The sequence below is a fragment of the Oncorhynchus gorbuscha genome, linkage group LG15 (assembly GCF_021184085.1).
Source record: "Oncorhynchus gorbuscha isolate QuinsamMale2020 ecotype Even-year linkage group LG15, OgorEven_v1.0, whole genome shotgun sequence".
In the NCBI taxonomy this organism is placed as follows: domain Eukaryota; kingdom Metazoa; phylum Chordata; class Actinopteri; order Salmoniformes; family Salmonidae; genus Oncorhynchus; species Oncorhynchus gorbuscha.
Genome location: NC_060187.1, coordinates 12,700,307 through 12,718,686, shown reverse-complemented (window position 1 = coordinate 12,718,686; position 18,380 = coordinate 12,700,307). Strand labels below are relative to the sequence as shown.

Here is an 18,380-nt window from a genome sequence, read left to right as displayed (position 1 = left end):
GCGCATGTGAAGCTGAGCTAGGACCTACTAATACACATGGGAAGCTGAGCTAGGACCTACTAATGCACATGGGAAGCTGAGCTAGGACCTTCTAATGCACATGGGAAGCTGAGCTAGGACCTTCTAATGCACATGGGAAGCTGAGCTAGGACCTACTAATGCACATGGGTAGCTGAGCTAGGACCTTCTAATGCACATGGGAAGCTGAGCTAGGACCTTCTAATGCACATGGGAAGCTGAGCTAGGACCTACTAATGCACATGGGAAGCTGAGCTAGGACCTTCTAATGCACATGGGAAGCTGAGCTAGGACCTACTAATGCACATGGGAAGCTGAGCTAGGACCTTCTAATGCACATGGGAAGCTGAGCTAGGACCTTCTAAAGTCCAGGAGTCAAAACAATTCCACTTTGCTTGGGAAGTAATCTTTTACAATGTGTGACTCTGGGAGGATGGCAGGAAATTACCATGCTAGGGCTGCGCACACACATGCTAGGGCTGCTAGGGCTGCACACACACATGGTCCCAGGCACACACAAAGTCCCAGAGCTGATGGCTTTTGAGACCAGGCAGGGGATTTTCATAGTAGTGAGTATCTATGGCTGGAAAAGGCAGTTCTCTGGGGAGGAAGATGTAGCAGTGATGACTCCTTCAGTATGTAGCATCAGCCTTTACTATGCATCAGTCTCTCTACTCCACCTCTCTTTCACTCCCTCTGTCTATTCAATTCAAGGGCTTTATTGGCATGGGGAACATAAGATAATTAACAAAAATGAAATAAACAATGAAAATGAACAGTCAACATTACGCTCTCTGTCTCCCCCCTCACTCTCTAGCCCCCCAGTCTCTATCCCTCTCTCCCTCACCCCCTCTCCCAGCAGGAAGACATGAAGACAGTGGGAACAACCCTGACCTTTCTGTTTCTCACACCAACCACCTCCACAGAGAATAAGCTGAGGATCTGTCTGAAGCAATGAGGCGACTCCCTTCTCAGACACGGTGTGTGAGAGAAAGACTCTAATCTGAGCAGCTGTGTTGTAAAGTGGTGTAATGGAAGCGGTGAGGGAATGCTAGGGGCCACAGATGTGACCGTATGTGTGAGTCATCCATGTCTCTTCTGGTCATGTGACCAGGGGGATGAGGTAATGCCTATAGTCATCCATCGACAGCTTGCTTGTCCTATTAACCAGTCTACAACATATTAACCAGTCTACAACATATTAACCAGTCTACAACATATTAACCAGTCTATAACATATTAACCAGTCTATAACATATTAACCAGTCTACAACATATTAACCAGTCTATAACATATTAACCAGTCTATAACATATTAACCAGTCTACAACATATTAACCAATCTACAACATATTAACCAGTCTACAACATATTAACCAGTCTATAACATATTAACCAGTCTACAACATATTAACCAGTCTACAACATATTAACCAGTCTACAACATATTAACCAGTCTACAACATATTAACCAGTCTAGTCTATAACATATTAACCAGTCTATAACATATTAACCAGTCTATAACATATTAACCAGTCTATAACATATTAACCAGTCTATAACATATTAACCAGTCTATAACATATTAACCAGTCTATAACATATTAACCAGTCTATAACATATTAACCAGTCTACAACATATTAACCAACAACAGTCAGTCTACAACATATTAACCAGTCTACAACATATTAACCAGTCTATAACATATTAACCAGTCTATAACATATTAACCAGTCTATAACATATTAACCAGTCTATAACATATTAACCAGTCTATAACATATTAACCAGTCTATAACATATTAACCAGTCTACAACATATTAACCAGTCTACAACATATTAACCAGTCTACAACATATTAACCAGTCTATAACATATTAACCAGTCTATAACCAGTCTATAACATATTAACCAGTCTACAACATATTAACCAGTCTATAACATATTAACCAGTCTATAACATATTAACCAGTCTACAACATATTAACCAGTCTACAACATATTAACCAGTCTACAACATATTAACCAGTCTATAACATATTAACCAGTCTACAACATATTAACCAGTCTATAACATATTAACCAGTCTACAACATATTAACCAGTCATATTAACCATAACATATTAACCAGTCTATAACATATTATAACATATTAACCAGTCTACAACATATTAACCAGTCTATAACATATTAACCAGTCTAATTGAATGAGAACACACTGAATGTGACATATTAACCAGTCTATAACATATTAACCAGGTCAACTTCATAACCAGTCTATAACATATTAACCAGTCTACAACATATTAACCAGTCTATAACATATTGGTTTTCATCATGCCAACAACACACACACACTATAACACACTATAACACAGTCACACACTATAACACACACACACACACACACACACACACACACACACACACACACACACACACACACACACACACACACACACACACACACACACACACACACACACACACACAATTGTGGGTCAAAGTAGACTCTTAAGACTCTGCCATTGTAACCAGTCTATAACATATTAAAGTCTATAACATATTAACCAGTCTACAACTATTAACCAGTCTATAACATTAAAGTCTCTTGCCAGAAGGTAAGCTTCTCAGAATATATTCTAATGCATTAGGCTCTTTGCTTCTCACACAAACACGAGAGCAAGCACAACACACTAATTAGCTGTCTGTCTGTCTCTCTACTTTTATTAATCAAATCAAATGTTATTTGTCACATACACATGGTTAGCAGATGGTAATGCGAGTGTAGTGAAATGCTTGTGCTTCTAGTTCCGACAATGCAGTAATAACCAACGAGTAATCTAACCTAACAATTCCACAACAACACAAGTGTAAAGGGATAAGAATATGTGCATAAAGATATATGAATGAGTGATGGTACAGAACGGAACAGGTAAGATGTAGTAGATGGTATAGAGTACAGTATATACATATGAGATGAGTAATGTAGGGTATGTAAACATAAAAGTGGCATTGTTTAAAGTGGCTAGTGATACATGTACTACATAAAGATTTGCAAGATGCAGTAAATGATATAGGGTACAGTATATACATATGAGATGAGTAATGTAGGGTATGTAAACATTATATTAAGTGGCATTGTTTGTGGCTAGTGATACATTTTTCCATTATTAAAGTGGCTGGAGTTGAGTCAGTATGTTAGCAGCAGCCACTCAATGTAAGTGGAGCAGTTGCCGTACCAGGCGGTGATAGAGCCCGACAGGATGCTTTTGATTGTGCATCTGTAAAAGTTTGTGAGTGCTTTTGGTGACAAGACAAATTTCTTCAGCCTCCTGAGGTTGAAGAGGCGCTGCTGCGCCTTCTTCACCACGCGGTCTGTGTGGGTGGACCAATTCAGTTTGTCTGTGATGTGTATGCCGAGGAACTTAAAACCCTCTCCACTACTGTCCCATCGATGTGGATAGGGGGGTGCTCACTCTGCTGTTTCCTGAAGTCCACGATCATCATGTTGTGTTGACGTTGAGTGTGAGGTTATTTTCCTGACACCACACTCCGAGGGCCCTCCCCTCCTCCCTGTAGACCGTCTCGTTGTTGTTGGTAATCAAACCTACCACTGTAGTGTCGTCTGCAAACTTGATGATTGAGTCGTGGGTGAATAGGGAGTACAGGAGAAGGCTCAGAACACACCCTTGTGGGGCCCCAATGTTGAGGGTCAGAGGAGTGGAGATGTTGTTACCTACCCTCACCACCTGGGGGCAGCCATCAGGAAGTCCAGTACCCAGTTGCACAGGGCGGGGTCGAAACCCAGGGTCTTGAGTTTGGAGGGTACTTTGGTGTTAAATGCTGAGCTGTCGTCGACGAACAGCATTCTCACATTAGGTATTCATCTTGTCCAGATGGGTTAGGGCAATGTGCAGTGTGGTTGTGATTGCGTCGTCTGTGGACCTATTGGGGCGGTAAGCAAATTGGAGTGGGTCTAGGGTGTCAGGTAGGGTGGAGGTGATATGGTCCTTGACTAGTCTCTCAAAGCACTTCATGATGACGAAAGTGACTGCTACGGGGTTTTCTTCTTGTAATCCGTGATTGACTGTAGACCCTGCCACATACCTCTTGTGTTTGAGCCGTTGTGTCTGAGCCATTGTGTCGCTCACCGAATCAGCGTATTCGTCAATGTTGTTGTTTGACACAGTGCGGAACATATCCCAATCCACGTGATCGAAGCAATCTTGAAGCGTGGAATCAGATTGGTCGGACCAGAGTCGAACAGACCTGAGGGAGGGAGCCTCCTGTTTTAGTCTCTGTCTATTTGCTGGGAGCAACAAAATGGAGTCGTGGTCAGCTTTTCCAAAAGGAGGGCGGGAGAGGGCCTTTTATGCGTCGCGGAAGTTAGAATAACAATGATCCAGGGTTTTACCATCCCTGGTAGCACAATCAATATGCTGATAGAATTTAGGGAGTCTTGTTTTCATATTAGCCTTGTTAAAATCCCCAGCTACAATGAATGCAGCCTCCGGATATGTGGTTTCCAGATTACATAGAGTAAAATAAAGTTCGTTCAGGGCCGTCGATGTGTCTGCTTGGGGGGGAATATTTGTGGCTGTGATTATAATCGAAGAGAATTCTCTTGGTAGATATTGCGGTCGACATTTGAGGAATTCTAAGTCAGGTGAACAGAAGGACTTACCCCCCCGCCCCTATTCTTAACAATAAATATATATATATATATAATAAATATGTCAATCATCAAAACAAACTGAGGAGGAATATTCTCAGCTCTGAGTCCTGCCACACACACACACACACACACACACACACACACACACACACACACACACACACACACACACACACACACACACACACACACACACACACACACACACACACACACACACACACACACACCTTTTATATAAAACACTTCACTCAGAACCACAATCACTGCTGCCACGGTAACCAAAGGTTAGCTCTGACAGAGATTGATGCATAGCCGGAGGCTGAGTCATAAATACTCAAATAGGATATTTTCACCCACCCCCCTTCCGTTGTGTGAGAGTGGAGTGTCTTTGAGTGATTTGTGGCGTTATTGAATAAAGCTCACATCAAACGAGCTGCTAATAGAATCCCGAAGGTCCTGAGAATGAATAACATCAGACTAAGGCTCATTCGAAAATGAAATATTTCTCCAGAACATCAAAATCACCTTCAGGCCATTTTCAAAACAATATGTTTCATAATCATTTGAGAAACGACCTTGAACACAGACTCTCATTAACTTGTGGGAGGAAAGAGTTGTCTGAAGCTTTGTATCTACAGTAAAAGCCTGTGTTAACCAATCAAATGTTTTTCAAAATCCATTTTTACATCAGCATGAACTGTTTCAGGAGCATTGAATTCTGTTCATTCTCTCTAAGTTGATATAGTCCAGTACCCCAACACAGGTTTGTTGAAGCCCTGGCCAAACACACCTGATTCTCTAAGTTGATATAGTCCAGATATAGTCACTGCTAAAGCTAACTCTCTCTCCTCTGCTCTCATCCTTCTAGATCTATCGGCTGCCTTCGATACTGTGAACCATCAGATCCTCCTCTCCACCCTCTCCGAGTTGGGCATCTCCGGCGCGGCCCACACTTGGATTGCGTCCTACCTGACAGGTCGCTCCTACCAGGTGGCGTGGCGAGAATCTGTCTCCTCACCACGCACTCTCACCACTGGTGTCCCCCAGGGCTCTGTTCTAGGCCCTCTCCTATTCTCGCTATACACCAAGTCACTTGGCTCTGTCATAACCTCACATGGTCTCTCCTATCATTGCTATGCAGACGACACACAACTAATCTTCTCCTTTCCCCCTTCTGATGACCAGGTGGCGAATCGCATCTCTGCATGTCTGGCAGACATATCAGTGTGGATGACGGATCACCACCTCAAGCTGAACCTCGGCAAGACGGAGCTGCTCTTCCTCCCGGGGAAGGACTGCCCGTTCCATGATCTCGCCATCACGGTTGACAACTCCATTGTGTCCTCCTCCCAGAGCGCTAAGAACCTTGGCGTGATCCTGGACAACACCCTGTCGTTCTCAACCAACATCAAGGCGGTGGCCCGTTCCTGTAGGTTCATGCTCTACAACATCCGCAGAGTACGACCCTGCCTCGCACAGGAAGCGGCGCAGGTCCTAATCCAGGCACTTGTCATCTCCCGTCTGGATTACTGCAACTCGCTGTTGGCTGGGCTCCCTACCTGTGCCATTAAACCCCTTCAACTCATCCAGAACGCCGCAGCCCGTCTGGTGTTCAACCTTCCCAAGTTCTCTCACGTCACCCCGCTCCTCCATTCTCTCCACTGGCTTCCAGTTGAAGCTCGCATCCGCTACAAGACCATGGTGCTTGCCTACGGAGCTGTGAGGGGAACGGCACCTCAGTACCTCCAGGCTCTGATCAGGCCCTACACCCAAACAAGGGCACTGCGTTCATCCACCTCTGGCCTGCTCGCCTCCCTACCACTGAGGAAGTACAGTTCCCGCTCAGCCCAGTCAAAACTGTTCGCTGCTCTGGCCCCCCAATGGTGGAACAAACTCCCTCACGACGCCAGGACAGCGGAGTCAATCACCACCTTCCGGAGACACCTGAAACCCCACCTCTTTAAGGAATACCTAGGATAGGATAAGTATTCCCTCTCACCCCCCCCTTTAAGATTTAGATGCACTATTGTAAAGTGACTGTTCCACTGGATGTCATAAGGTGAATGCACCAATTTGTAAGTCGCTCTGGATAAGAGCGTCTGCTAAATGACTTAAATGCAATGTAAATGTACCCCCAACACAGGTTTGTTGAAGCCCTGGCCAAACACACCTGATTCAACTGACTGAGGGCTTGATGATTAGTTGACGAGTTGAATCAGGTGTGCTGTTGGGGGTACTGGAGGACCTGGGTTGGGAACCACTGATGTAGCACAGCACTGTTGCTGTAAGAGTGAGGGTTTTAAAACGTGTGAAATGGTGTGTGAGCTTATTTAAAACACTGACGTCAGATTACATGAAAATGATGCTCAAATGAAAAAGTCAGGGTGGAATATGATAATAAATGAAGTGAATCAGAGAGAAAGATGATCAATTAAGTGAATCAGAGAGTAAGATGATAAATGAAGTGAATCAGAGAGTAAGATGATAAATGAAGTGAATCAGAGAGTAAGATGATAAATGAAGTGAATCAGAGAGTAAGATGATAAATGAAGTGAATCAGAGAGAAAGATGATAAATGAAGTGAATCAGAGAGTAAGATGATAAATGAAGTGAATCAGAGAGTAAGATGATAAATGAAGTGAATCAGAGAGTAAGATGATAAATTAAGTGAATCAGAGAGTAAGATGATAAATTAAGTGAATCAGAGAGTAAGAGGGGGAGAGAAAAGAGAGAGGGGGTAAGATTGGCATAACACCAGTGAGGAGGGCAACTGGGGAAATGAAGAACCTAATTGAGCGTGACAGAGAAAAGGAGGGGGTGGCTGTCTGTGTGAGAGGCAGGAAGGTGTGTGTGTGTCTGTGTGTGAGGAGGGGGTAACGTAAATGCCTCAGAGCCCCGTTGGATGAGACTATAATAATATGGATAATACTGTAGATTCAATAGGGGTACACCCAAAATGAAGGGTCTGTGTGTCTGTCTCTGTGTGTGTGTCTGCCTGTGAGGCCATATGGCTCTGTGCTGTTCATTATAACAGGACCCACAGCTGGATATGACAAACCTACGATGGATGAACATGTTGAGCTCATTTCTACAACTCCTGAAGAATGAGTGAGGGGTGAGACAGAGAGAGGAAGGACAGGAGAAGAACCACAGCTGTCATCACTTTCAGTATGGCAGATAATAAGGCCATGAAATTAGCATATGATTGCTTCCTTCTTTATTTCTCTAATCATAATTAGCTGGTCTGGGACTCATCATTTTCTTTCTCACTCCCTCCGGTTCACGCGCTCTCTCTCTTTCACTCGCTCTCCCTCACCTCATCTGCTTCACTCATTTTACCACTCTCTTTCCAGCACCCTTTCTCTCGCTTACCATAGCAATCACCCTTATTCAAGCCCACCCCTTCATCCCACTCTCCTCTAAAGCCTCCATCTCTTCCCTACCATTCACCCCCTCTCTTCCCATCTCTCTCTATCTCTCTTCAGATGATTATATAGTACAGTCATACAGCAGAGAGAGCCATTTGTAAAGGGCTGGTAATGATCTTCTTTCTCACACCTTGCTAGCTCATCTAATATTCATAGATATAATTCTGCTAGCTGGCCTGAAAGGCAGGCAGTGTTTTCCACTATTGCCGGCTGTCGGCAAAACAGCCGATACAGACTAATTTTCAAGCCAGGTACTTTTTTCCACTTAAATTAACTAGGCTACTTTTCAATTCGCTACAAAAAAAGAAATAATTAAAAAAAGTATACAGAGCCCTCTTCCGCTAGAGTCTAATTTCTTTACATGGAGAAAGAGAACATGAATTTGCAGGTCCAATATAATGTGAATGAATTTGCACATACCATATAATGAACGGATTATACCATATAATCCACTCCGCCAATTGTTTTCTGGGACATTCCTGGATTTTCTTTCACATGCAGGGTCTGACATTAACGATGGCCCAGGGTCCATGTGTCGGGCCAGTGCATTTTTACATTCCAGTTCAACATTTACCTGCCCGTCAATCTATTCACTGAGCTTACTTATAAAAGGTGTTGAACTGACTGAATAAAGTCGATCTCATGTATCCTTCCCATTCATAAATCATACAAGTAGCTATATGTCCAGTGTCGACCGATTAAGCGGAATGGCCGATTTCAAGTTTTCATAACAATCGGAAATCTGTATTTTTGGACTCCGATTTTGCCGATTTTTTTTGTTGGTAATTTTATATATATATATTTTTTATAACTTTATTTAACGAGGCAAGTTAGTTAAGAACACGTTCTTATTTTCAATGACAGCCTTTTTCAGGGGCAGAACGACAGATTTTTACCTTGTCAGCTCAGGGATTCAATCTTGCAACCTTACGGTTAATTAGTCCAACGCTCTAACCACCTGCCTCATGAGGAGCCTGGCTGTTACGCGAATGCAGTAAGAAGCCAAGGTAAAGTTGCTAGCTAGCATTAAACGTATATTATAAAATACAATCAATCAATCATAATCACTAGTTAACAACACATGGTTGATGATATTACTAGTTTATCTAGAGTGTCCTGCGTTGCATATAATCGATGCGGTGCGCATTCGCGAAAAAGGACTGTCGTTGCTCCAACGTGTACCTAACCATAAAAATTACTGCCTTTCTTAAAATCAATACACAAGTATATATTTTTTAAAACCTGCATATTTAGCTAAAAGAAAGGTTAGCAGGTAATATTAACCTGGTGAAAATGAAACAGTTTGAGCCGCCTGGCTCATTGCGAACTAATTTGCCAGAATTTTACGTAGTTATGACATAACTTTGAAGGTTGAGCAATGTAACAGCAATATTTAGACTTAGGGATGCCATCCGTTAGATAAAATACGGAACGGTTCCGTATTTCACTGAAAGAATAAACGTTTTGTTTTCGAAATGATAGTTTCCGGATTCGACTATATTAATGACCTAAGGCTCATATTTCTGCGTGTTATTATGTTATAATTACGTCTATGATTTGATAGAGCAGTCTGACTGAGCGATGGTAGGCAGTAGCAGGCTCGTAAGCATTCATTCAAACAGCACTTTCGTGCGTTTTGCCAGCAGCTCTTCGCAATGCTTCAAGCACTGCGCTGTTTATGACTTCAAGCCTATCAACTCCTGAGATTAGGCTGGTGTAACCAATGTGAAATGGCTAGCTAGTTAGTGGGGTGCTCGCTAATAGCGTTTCAAACGTCACTCACTCTGAGACTTGGAGTAGTTGTTCCCCTTGCTCTGCATGGGTAACGATGCCTCGAGGGTGGCTGTTGTCGATGTGTTCCTGGTTCGAGCCCAGGTAGCAGCGAGGAGAGGGATGCTATACTGTTACACTGGCAATACTAAAGAGCCTATAAGAACATCCAATAGTCAAAGGTATATGAAATACAAATGGTATAGAGAGAAATAGTCCTATAATTCCTATAATAACTACAACCTAAAACTTCTTACCTGGGAATATTGAAGACTCATGTTAAAAGGAACCACCAGCTTTCTTACATGGCACATATTGCACTTTTACTTTCTTCTCCAACACTTTGTTTTTGCATTATTTAAACCAAATTGAACACGTTTCATTATTTATTTGAGGCTAAATTCATTTTATTGGTGTATTATATTAAGTTAAAATAAGTGTTCATTCAATATTGTTGTAATTGTCATTATTACAAATACATTTAAAAAAACGGCCGATTAATTGGTATCGGCTGTTATTGGGGTCCTCCAATAATCGGTATCGGCGTTGAAAAATCATAATCGGCCGACCTCTAGTCCAGTGAATCGCATCGGGACCAGTAAACAAAAGATCTGGTTTCTATTTTCAATATGAAGTCCATCAGGACTTGCCAGACACGTTAGTGAGTGACTCATCAGTAGCTTACCGAATTGCATTGGTAAGAGAGCTTTCATTTGGCTCCCTAATTTGCAAACTGTTAGATAAATTATGAAAACATTCGATGAAGATGGTGAATCCTCCTCACAGCAGGAACAATAGGTAGGCTAGTGGAGAGATTGCCTCACTGGTCCAAAATAGGATAAAAGAAAACAGATTGAATAATTTTAAAAGCTAATGATACCTATATGGTATTTTCAAAGATATTGATATACAGTACCAATCAAATGTTTGGACGCCAGGGTTTTTCTTTATTTTTTACATTGTAGAATAATAGTGAAGACATCAAAACTATGAAATAACACATATGGAATCATGTAGTAACCAAAAAAAGTGTTAAACAAATCAAAATATATTTTATATTTGAGATTCTTCAAAGCAGCCACCCTTTGTGTTGATGACAGCTTTGCACCCTCTTGGCATTCTCTCAACCAGTGTCATGAGGTAGTCACCTGGAATGCATTTAAATTAACAGGTGTGCCTTGTTAAAAGATAATTTGTGGAATTTCTTTCCTTCTTAATGTGTTTAAGCATATCAGTTGTATTGTGACAAGGTAGGGGTGGTATACAGAAGATAGCCCTATTTGGTAAAAGACCAAGTCGATATTATGTCAAGAACAGCTCAAGTAAGCAAAGAGAAACAACAGTTCATCATTACTTTAAGACACGAAGGTCAGTCAATCCAGAAAATGTATTCAAGTGCAGTTGCAAATACCATCAAATGCTATGATGAAACTGGCTCTCATGAGGACCGCCACAGGGAAGGAAGACCCAGAGTGACCTCTGCTGCAGATAATATGTTCATTAGATTTAACAGCCTCAGAAATTGCAGCCCAAATAAATGCTTCACAGAGTTTAAGTAACAGACACATCTCAACATCAACTGTTCAGCGGAGACTGTGTGAATAGGCCTTCATGGTCAAATTGCTGCAAAGAAACCATGATGAGAAGAAGAGAAACCACTAATGAGAAGAAGAGACTTGCTTGGGCCAAAAAACAAAAGCAACGGACATTAGACCGGTGGAAAGTCCCAATTTGAGATTTTTGGTTCCAACCGCTGTGTCTTTGTGAGACGCAGAGTAGGTGAACGGATGATCTCTGCATGTGTGGTTCCCACTGTGAAGCATGGAGGAGGAGGTGTGATGGTGCTTTGCTGGTGACACTGTCAGTGATTTATTTTGGATGCAAGGCACACTTAACCAGCATTTGTTTTTCAACAGGACAATGACCCAACACACCAGGCTGTGTAAGGGCTATTTGACCAATAAGGAGAGTGATGGAGTGCTGCATCAGATGACCTGGCCTCCACAATCACCCGACCTCAACCCAATTGAGATGGTTTGGGATGAGTTGGACCGCAGAGAATCTCAAATATAAAATATATTTTGATTTGTTTAACACTTTTTTGGTTACTATATGATTCCATATGTGTTATTTCATAGTTTTGATGTCTTCACTATTATTCTACGAGGTAGAAAATAGTAAAAATAAAGAAAAGCCCTTGAATGAGTAGGTGTCCAAACCTTTGACTGGTACTGTATATGCTAACTATATCAAAGATATTGATGAAGGTCTACTGATTAAATCAAAGTGTTGACAATGGAGTAATCAACTGCTGCTTTCTGCGTAGCAAAGCCCATGTTAAACACTGGCGTCATTCTTCTATCACATCTGTATTGCAGAAAGCTGAGAAAATGCCTCTTAAAAGGAAGCTTGAAGCCTGTGGATGTCAGCAGTTGTATATGATATTGTACAACAGCTGCTGTTGTACTATCCCCCCAGCCCAGGTGAGCCTGTCTGGCTACTCCACGTGCTTGGGGAAAACACTGAGGCAGGCCAATACTGAGTACATTCAGAGAGAGATACAGCCTATCTAGGTCTGTGACTATACCAGTATCCAATACTGAGTACATTCAGAGAGAGATACAGCCTATCTAGGTCTGTGACTATACCAGTATCCAATACTGAGTACATTCAGAGAGAGATACAGCCTATCTAGGGCTGTGACTATACCAGTATCCAATACTGAGTACATTCAGAGAGAGATACAGCCTATCTACGGCTGTGACTATACCAGTATCCAATACTGAGTACATTCAGAGAGAGATACAGCCTATCTAGGGCTGTGACTATACCAGTATCCAATACTGAGTACATTCAGAGAGATACAGCCTATCTAGGGCTGTGACTATACCAGTATCCAATACTGAGTACATTCAGAGAGAGATACAGCCTATCTAGGGCTGTGACTATACCAGTATCCAATACTGAGTACATTCAGAGAGAGATACAGCCTATCTAGGGCTGTGACTATACCAGTATCCAATACTGAGTACATTCAGAGAGAGATACAGCCTATCTAGGGCTGTGACTATACCGGTATCAATACTGAGTACATTCAGAGAGAGATACAGCCTATCTAGGGCTGTGACTATACCAGTATCCAATACTGAGTACATTCAGAGAGAGATACAGCCTATCTAGGGCTGTGACTATACCAGTATCCAATACTGAGTACATTCAGAGAGAGATACAGCCTATCTAGGGCTGTGACTATACCAGTATCCAATACTGAGTACATTCAGAGAGAGATACAGCCTATCTAGGGCTGTGACTATACCAGTATCCAATACTGAGTACATTCAGAGAGAGATACAGCCTATCTAGGGCTGTGACTATACCAGTATCCAAATATTTTTTCCATGGAAAAAATGAAAACACGAAGCAGACTAAATACTTTGGTCCTTTAAAAACCTGCTGTGTGTAACATATTGTGTGATCTAGTTTGGAAAATAAATAAATGTGATTCTGGATGACAACATAATGATGTTTGTTTTGTTCTGTGTTTTGTTTCCTTGCAGTGATACTGAAGATGATCAAGACACTGGTATTGTCCCAGCCTACTATAGAATGTAGGAGTTGAGGGGCCAGGCCTCTCTCTGCGTCATATAGCAGTCTTAACATCAAAACTCATGAAGTGTTTCTCTCATATAATACCAAAAGAGACACTTTCTGTTCTCCATTCATGAGGATAGAGTGAGATAGAAGGAGAGTGTGAGTTCTTCATCCACACAGAAGGATGGAAGGAGAGGAGAGGTTTAGACTGGCAGCAGCAGGTCATGTCAGGACAGAGTGGCATCAGCTGAGATGACACCAGAACTGGCCCCTCTCAGATCTCACAGAAGGCAGAGTCTGTGACAGACAGACACACTGACTGAGATAGATAACCTCTGGCAATGACCAAACACTGACAGACGCAAACAGAAAGAGACAGGAAAGGGAGACAGGGAGGGAGATAAATGGAGTGTGAGAAAGAGAAAGAGGTGGAGAGACAGACAAAGAGAATTGTAGAACAGAGAGAGAGAGAGAGAGAGAGAGAGAGAGAGAGAGAGAGAGAGAGAGAGAAAGATAGAGGGAATGGGAGTGATGGGTAGAGACAGAGGAGCCTGAGGTAGGCTGGGTCGATAGAAAGGTGAGAGACACCACAGTGAAGAGATCACTGTCGAATCAAATCACATTTTATTGGTCACATACATATATTTATCAGATGTTATTGCGGGTGTAGCGAAATGCTTGTGTTCCGAGCTCCAATGACTCACAAGCCACATGTCAATGACCTTTTTGACTATCAGTTAAATATAGGCCTTTAGGTTTAATACCTATCGGTTTACTGCAGTTACACAGGCAGCCCTACTACCACCCAGTCAGACAGCCAGCCAGTCAGGTGAGTTCTGTCTGTGGTCTGCCGTGTACAGATAGGGAGGCTTGGGGTATAGGGTGGGCACTGGGCCGTATACTGGGTACATGATCGCTAAGAGTCTCTGGGTGTCCTGTCCTACCTGAGGCTGCGTGAGCGGGGACGCATGGGCGAGTGTCGTTCATCCTCGTCTGTGATGCTCTCGGAGCTGAAGTGCTTGGTGAGGAAGTGCAGCTCGTCCGCCGTGGGCTGGAAGGGCAGCTGGTGCAGCTTCTCCTGGGATGAACAGGATGACTGTGAGAAGCAGAGAGGGAGGGATTACAAGGGAAGAAGAGCCGGGCACTAGTAGCGGCTAACTGCTAAAAGGAGGGATTACAGCAGCAGAAGAGCCAAGTAACGGTTTACTGCTGGAGGGAGGGATTACAAAACAATAGAGCCAAGTAGCTAGTAGGGGCTTACTGCTGGAGGGAGGGATTACAAAAACAATAGAGCCAAGTAGCTAGTAGGGTCTTACTGCTGGAGGGAGGGATTACAAAAACAATAGAGCCAAGTAGCTAGTAGGGTCTTACTGCTGGAGGGAGGGATTACAAAAACAATAGAGCCAAGTAGCTAGTAGGGTCTTACTGCTGGAGGGAGGGATTACACAAACAATAGAGCCAAGTAGCTAGTAGGGGCTAACTGCTGGAGGGAGGGATTACAAAAACAATAGAGCCAAGTAGCTAGTATGGTCTTACTGCTGGAGGGAGGGATTACAAAACAATAGAGCCAAGTAGCTAGTAGGGTCTTACTGCTGGAGGGAGGGATTACAAAAACAATAGAGCCAAGTAGCTAGTAGGGTCTTACTGCTGGAGGGAGGGATTACAAAAACAATAGAGCCAAGTAGCTAGTAGGGGTTTACTGCTGGAGGGAGGGATTACAAAAACAATAGAGCCAAGTAGCTAGTAGGGGCTAACTGCTGGAGGGAGGGATTACAAAAACAATAGAGCCAAGTAGCGAGTAGGGGCTAACTGCTGGAGGGGGGGATTACAAAAACAATAGAGCCAAGTAGCTAGAGTAGGGGCTTACTGCTGGAGGGGGGGATTTCAAGAGCAGAAGAGCCAAGTAGCTAGTAACGGGTAACTACTAAAGGGAGGGATTACAGGAGTAAAAGAGCCGAGCAGCTAGTAGCGGCTAACTGCTGGAGAGAGGGATTATAGGAGCAGGAGAGTCAAGTAGCTACTAGTGGCTAAATGCTGGAAGGAGGATTACAGGAGCAGAAGAGCCAAGTAACTAGTAGTAGCTAACTGCTAAGGGAGGGATTACAGGAGCAGAAGAGCTGAGTAGATAGTAGCGGCTAACTGCTGGAGGGGGGGATTAAAAGGGGAGAAGAGCCGGGTAGCTAGTAGCCCAGCGGCTAACTGCTACTGTGAATGTTAACTCCTGGCTAAGGTAGTGTCTTCTGCTCTCTACTGGGCCGTTGTGAATGAACAAACTTTGGAGAATTTTAAATGGGGATGATTGTCTGTTAAACATTTAGACTGTACATTAGGGGTTACGGAGGTATTGTTGCTCCTTTGAGTAAGATAAAAAATATTCAGAGCTAATTTAACCTGAATCCATAATGAGGTTATATGAGCACAACAACTTCATCTATTCTGAGCTGGTGAGTAAGCAGGAAGCCTTCAGGCTTTTCATCAACATGAGGAAGAGGCTGTATGTGCCAGACATCAGTCAGACTAACAATATGAGTAACGGTCAGACTAACAGTCAGACTAACGGTCAGACTAACGGTCAGACTAACGGTGAGACTAACGGTCAGACTAACGGTCAGACTAACGGTCAGACTAACGGTCAGACTAACGGTGAGACTAACGGTCAGACTAACAGTCAGACTAACGGTGAGACTAACGGTCAGACTAACTGTCAGACTAACGGTCAGACTAACAGTCAGACTAACGGTGAGACTAACAGTCAGACTAACAGCGAGGCCAACAGTCAGACTAACAGTCAGATTAACGGTCAGATTAACGGTGAGACGAACAGTCAGACTAACGGTGAGATGAACGGTGAGACTAACAGTCAGACTAACAGTGAGACTAATGGTCAGGTTAACGGTCAGATTAAAGGTGAGACTAACGGTGAGACTGGGCTGGGCTGCACCAGAGGGAAGAGATGTACTGTACTAGGAGGGGTGTGAGATTATTCTGGGATACACACACAAAAACATTATGTAAACACACACACAAACTCACTGAGACGGTGGAGCTGGGTGTGTTAGTGCCATATCCAGAGGAGGGAAGTGAGGCAAGAGACCAGCGTCTGCCATCCGTCCTAAGAAAGAAAGAGAGAGAAACACAGAGAGGATGGCAGGGGTTAATGTCAGTTCCTGGGATTACTATGAAAGGCTTGATGGAGCCATGGTACCCCGCTCGATGTCCGGGACAACTCACACTGAAAATTACAATCAAATCTAAGTTCTTGGTTACGGACACAGATTTGCAAGCGTTATAGCAGGTGCAGTGAAATGCTTGTGTTACTAGCTCCAACAGTACAGTAGAATGTCGTGTTACTAGCTCCAACAGTACAGTAGAATGTCTTGTGTTACTAGCTCCAACAGTACAGTAGAATGTCTTGTGTTACTAGCTCCAACAGTACAGTATAATGTATTGTGTTACTAGCTCCAACAGTACAGTAGAATGTCTTGTGTTACTAGCTCCAGCAGTACAGTAGAATGTCTTGTGTTACTAGCTCCAACAGTACAGTAGAATGTATTGTGTTACTAGCTCCAACAGTACAGTAGAATGTCTTGTGTTACTAGCTCCAACAGTACAGTAGAATGTATTGTGTTACTAGCTCCAACAGTACAGTATAATGTATTGTGTTACTAGCTCCAACAGTACAGTATAATGTCTTGTGTTACTAGCTCCAACAGTACAGTAGAATGTATTGTGTTACTAGCTCCAACAGTACAGTAGAATGTCTTGTGTTACTAGCTCCAACAGTACAGTAGAATGTATTGTGTTACTAGCTCCAACAGTACAGTAGAATGTATTGTATCCAACAGTACAGTAAAATGTATTGTGTTACTAGCTCCAACAGTACAGTAGAATGTATTGTGTTACTAGCTCCAACAGTACAGTAGAATGTATTGTGTTACTAACTCCAACAGTACAGTAGAATGTATTGTGTTACTAGCTCCAACAGTACAGTAGAATGTATTGTGTTACTAGCTCCAACAGTACAGTAGAATGTATTGTGTTACTAGCTCCAACAGTACAGTATAATGTATTGTGTTACTAGCTCCAACAGTACAGTAGAATGTATTGTGTTACTAGCTCCAACAGTACAGTAGAATGTATTGTGTTACTAGCTCCAACAGTACAGTAGAATGTCTTGTGTTACTAGCTCCAACAGTACAGTAGAATGTATTGTGTTACTAGCTCCAACAGTACAGTAGAATGTATTGTGTTACTAGCTCCAACAGTACAGTAGAATGTATTGTGTTACTAGCTCCAACAGTACAGTAGAATGTATTGTGTTACTAGCTCCAACAGTACAGTAGAATGTATTGTGTTACTAGCTCCAACAGTACAGTAGAATGTATTGTGTTACTAGCTCCAACAGTACAGTAGAATGTATTGTGTTACTAGCTCCAACAGTACAGTAGAATGTATTGTGTTACTAGCTCCAACAGTACAGTAGAATGTATTGTGTTACTAGCTCCAACAGTACAGTAGAATGTATTGTGTTACTAGCTCCAACAGTACAGTAGAATGTCTTGTGTAGGCAAGAAATCAGGAAATAACAACCCTCAGTAGATACATTACAGTGAACATGTGTCAGAATCCACAATATAAATACGTGGTGTGTTGAGACGGCATATCATTTGGGCAGAAAATAGTATGTTCAGTAGTAGGTATATTTGGATGAGCTATGTGGAGAATACAATTTATACAAAGTCTGCAAACACATGCAAGCAAACACACACACAAACACAGCCAAGACCACAACATGGAGATGAATATGAGATGAAATGAAGCTGTTTTGCATCACAGTCCTAGTTATAGGGTAGTTTCATGCAGGCTTGGGATGACCATACTTCTTTA

At 42.6% G+C, this 18,380-nt stretch overlaps 1 protein-coding gene across 12 annotated transcripts in view; it reads right to left on the bottom strand.

Annotated features, from left to right (window-relative positions):
* mast2 (microtubule associated serine/threonine kinase 2) overlaps window positions 1-18,380 on the bottom strand; it is a 303,372-nt gene that overhangs the window by 32,666 nt on the left and 252,326 nt on the right. For 10 of the 12 annotated variants that reach the window (XM_046300154.1, XM_046300155.1, XM_046300156.1 and 7 more), the window contains 2 exons: window positions 16,527-16,605; window positions 14,438-14,589 (listed from right to left, as the gene is read on the bottom strand). In XM_046300154.1, coding sequence (XP_046156110.1) covers window positions 14,438-14,589; window positions 16,527-16,605 — 231 coding nt within the window. The remainder of the gene's footprint in view (window positions 1-14,437; window positions 14,590-16,526; window positions 16,606-18,380) is intronic. The other 2 variants (XM_046300157.1, XM_046300159.1) reach the window with 1 other exon arrangement.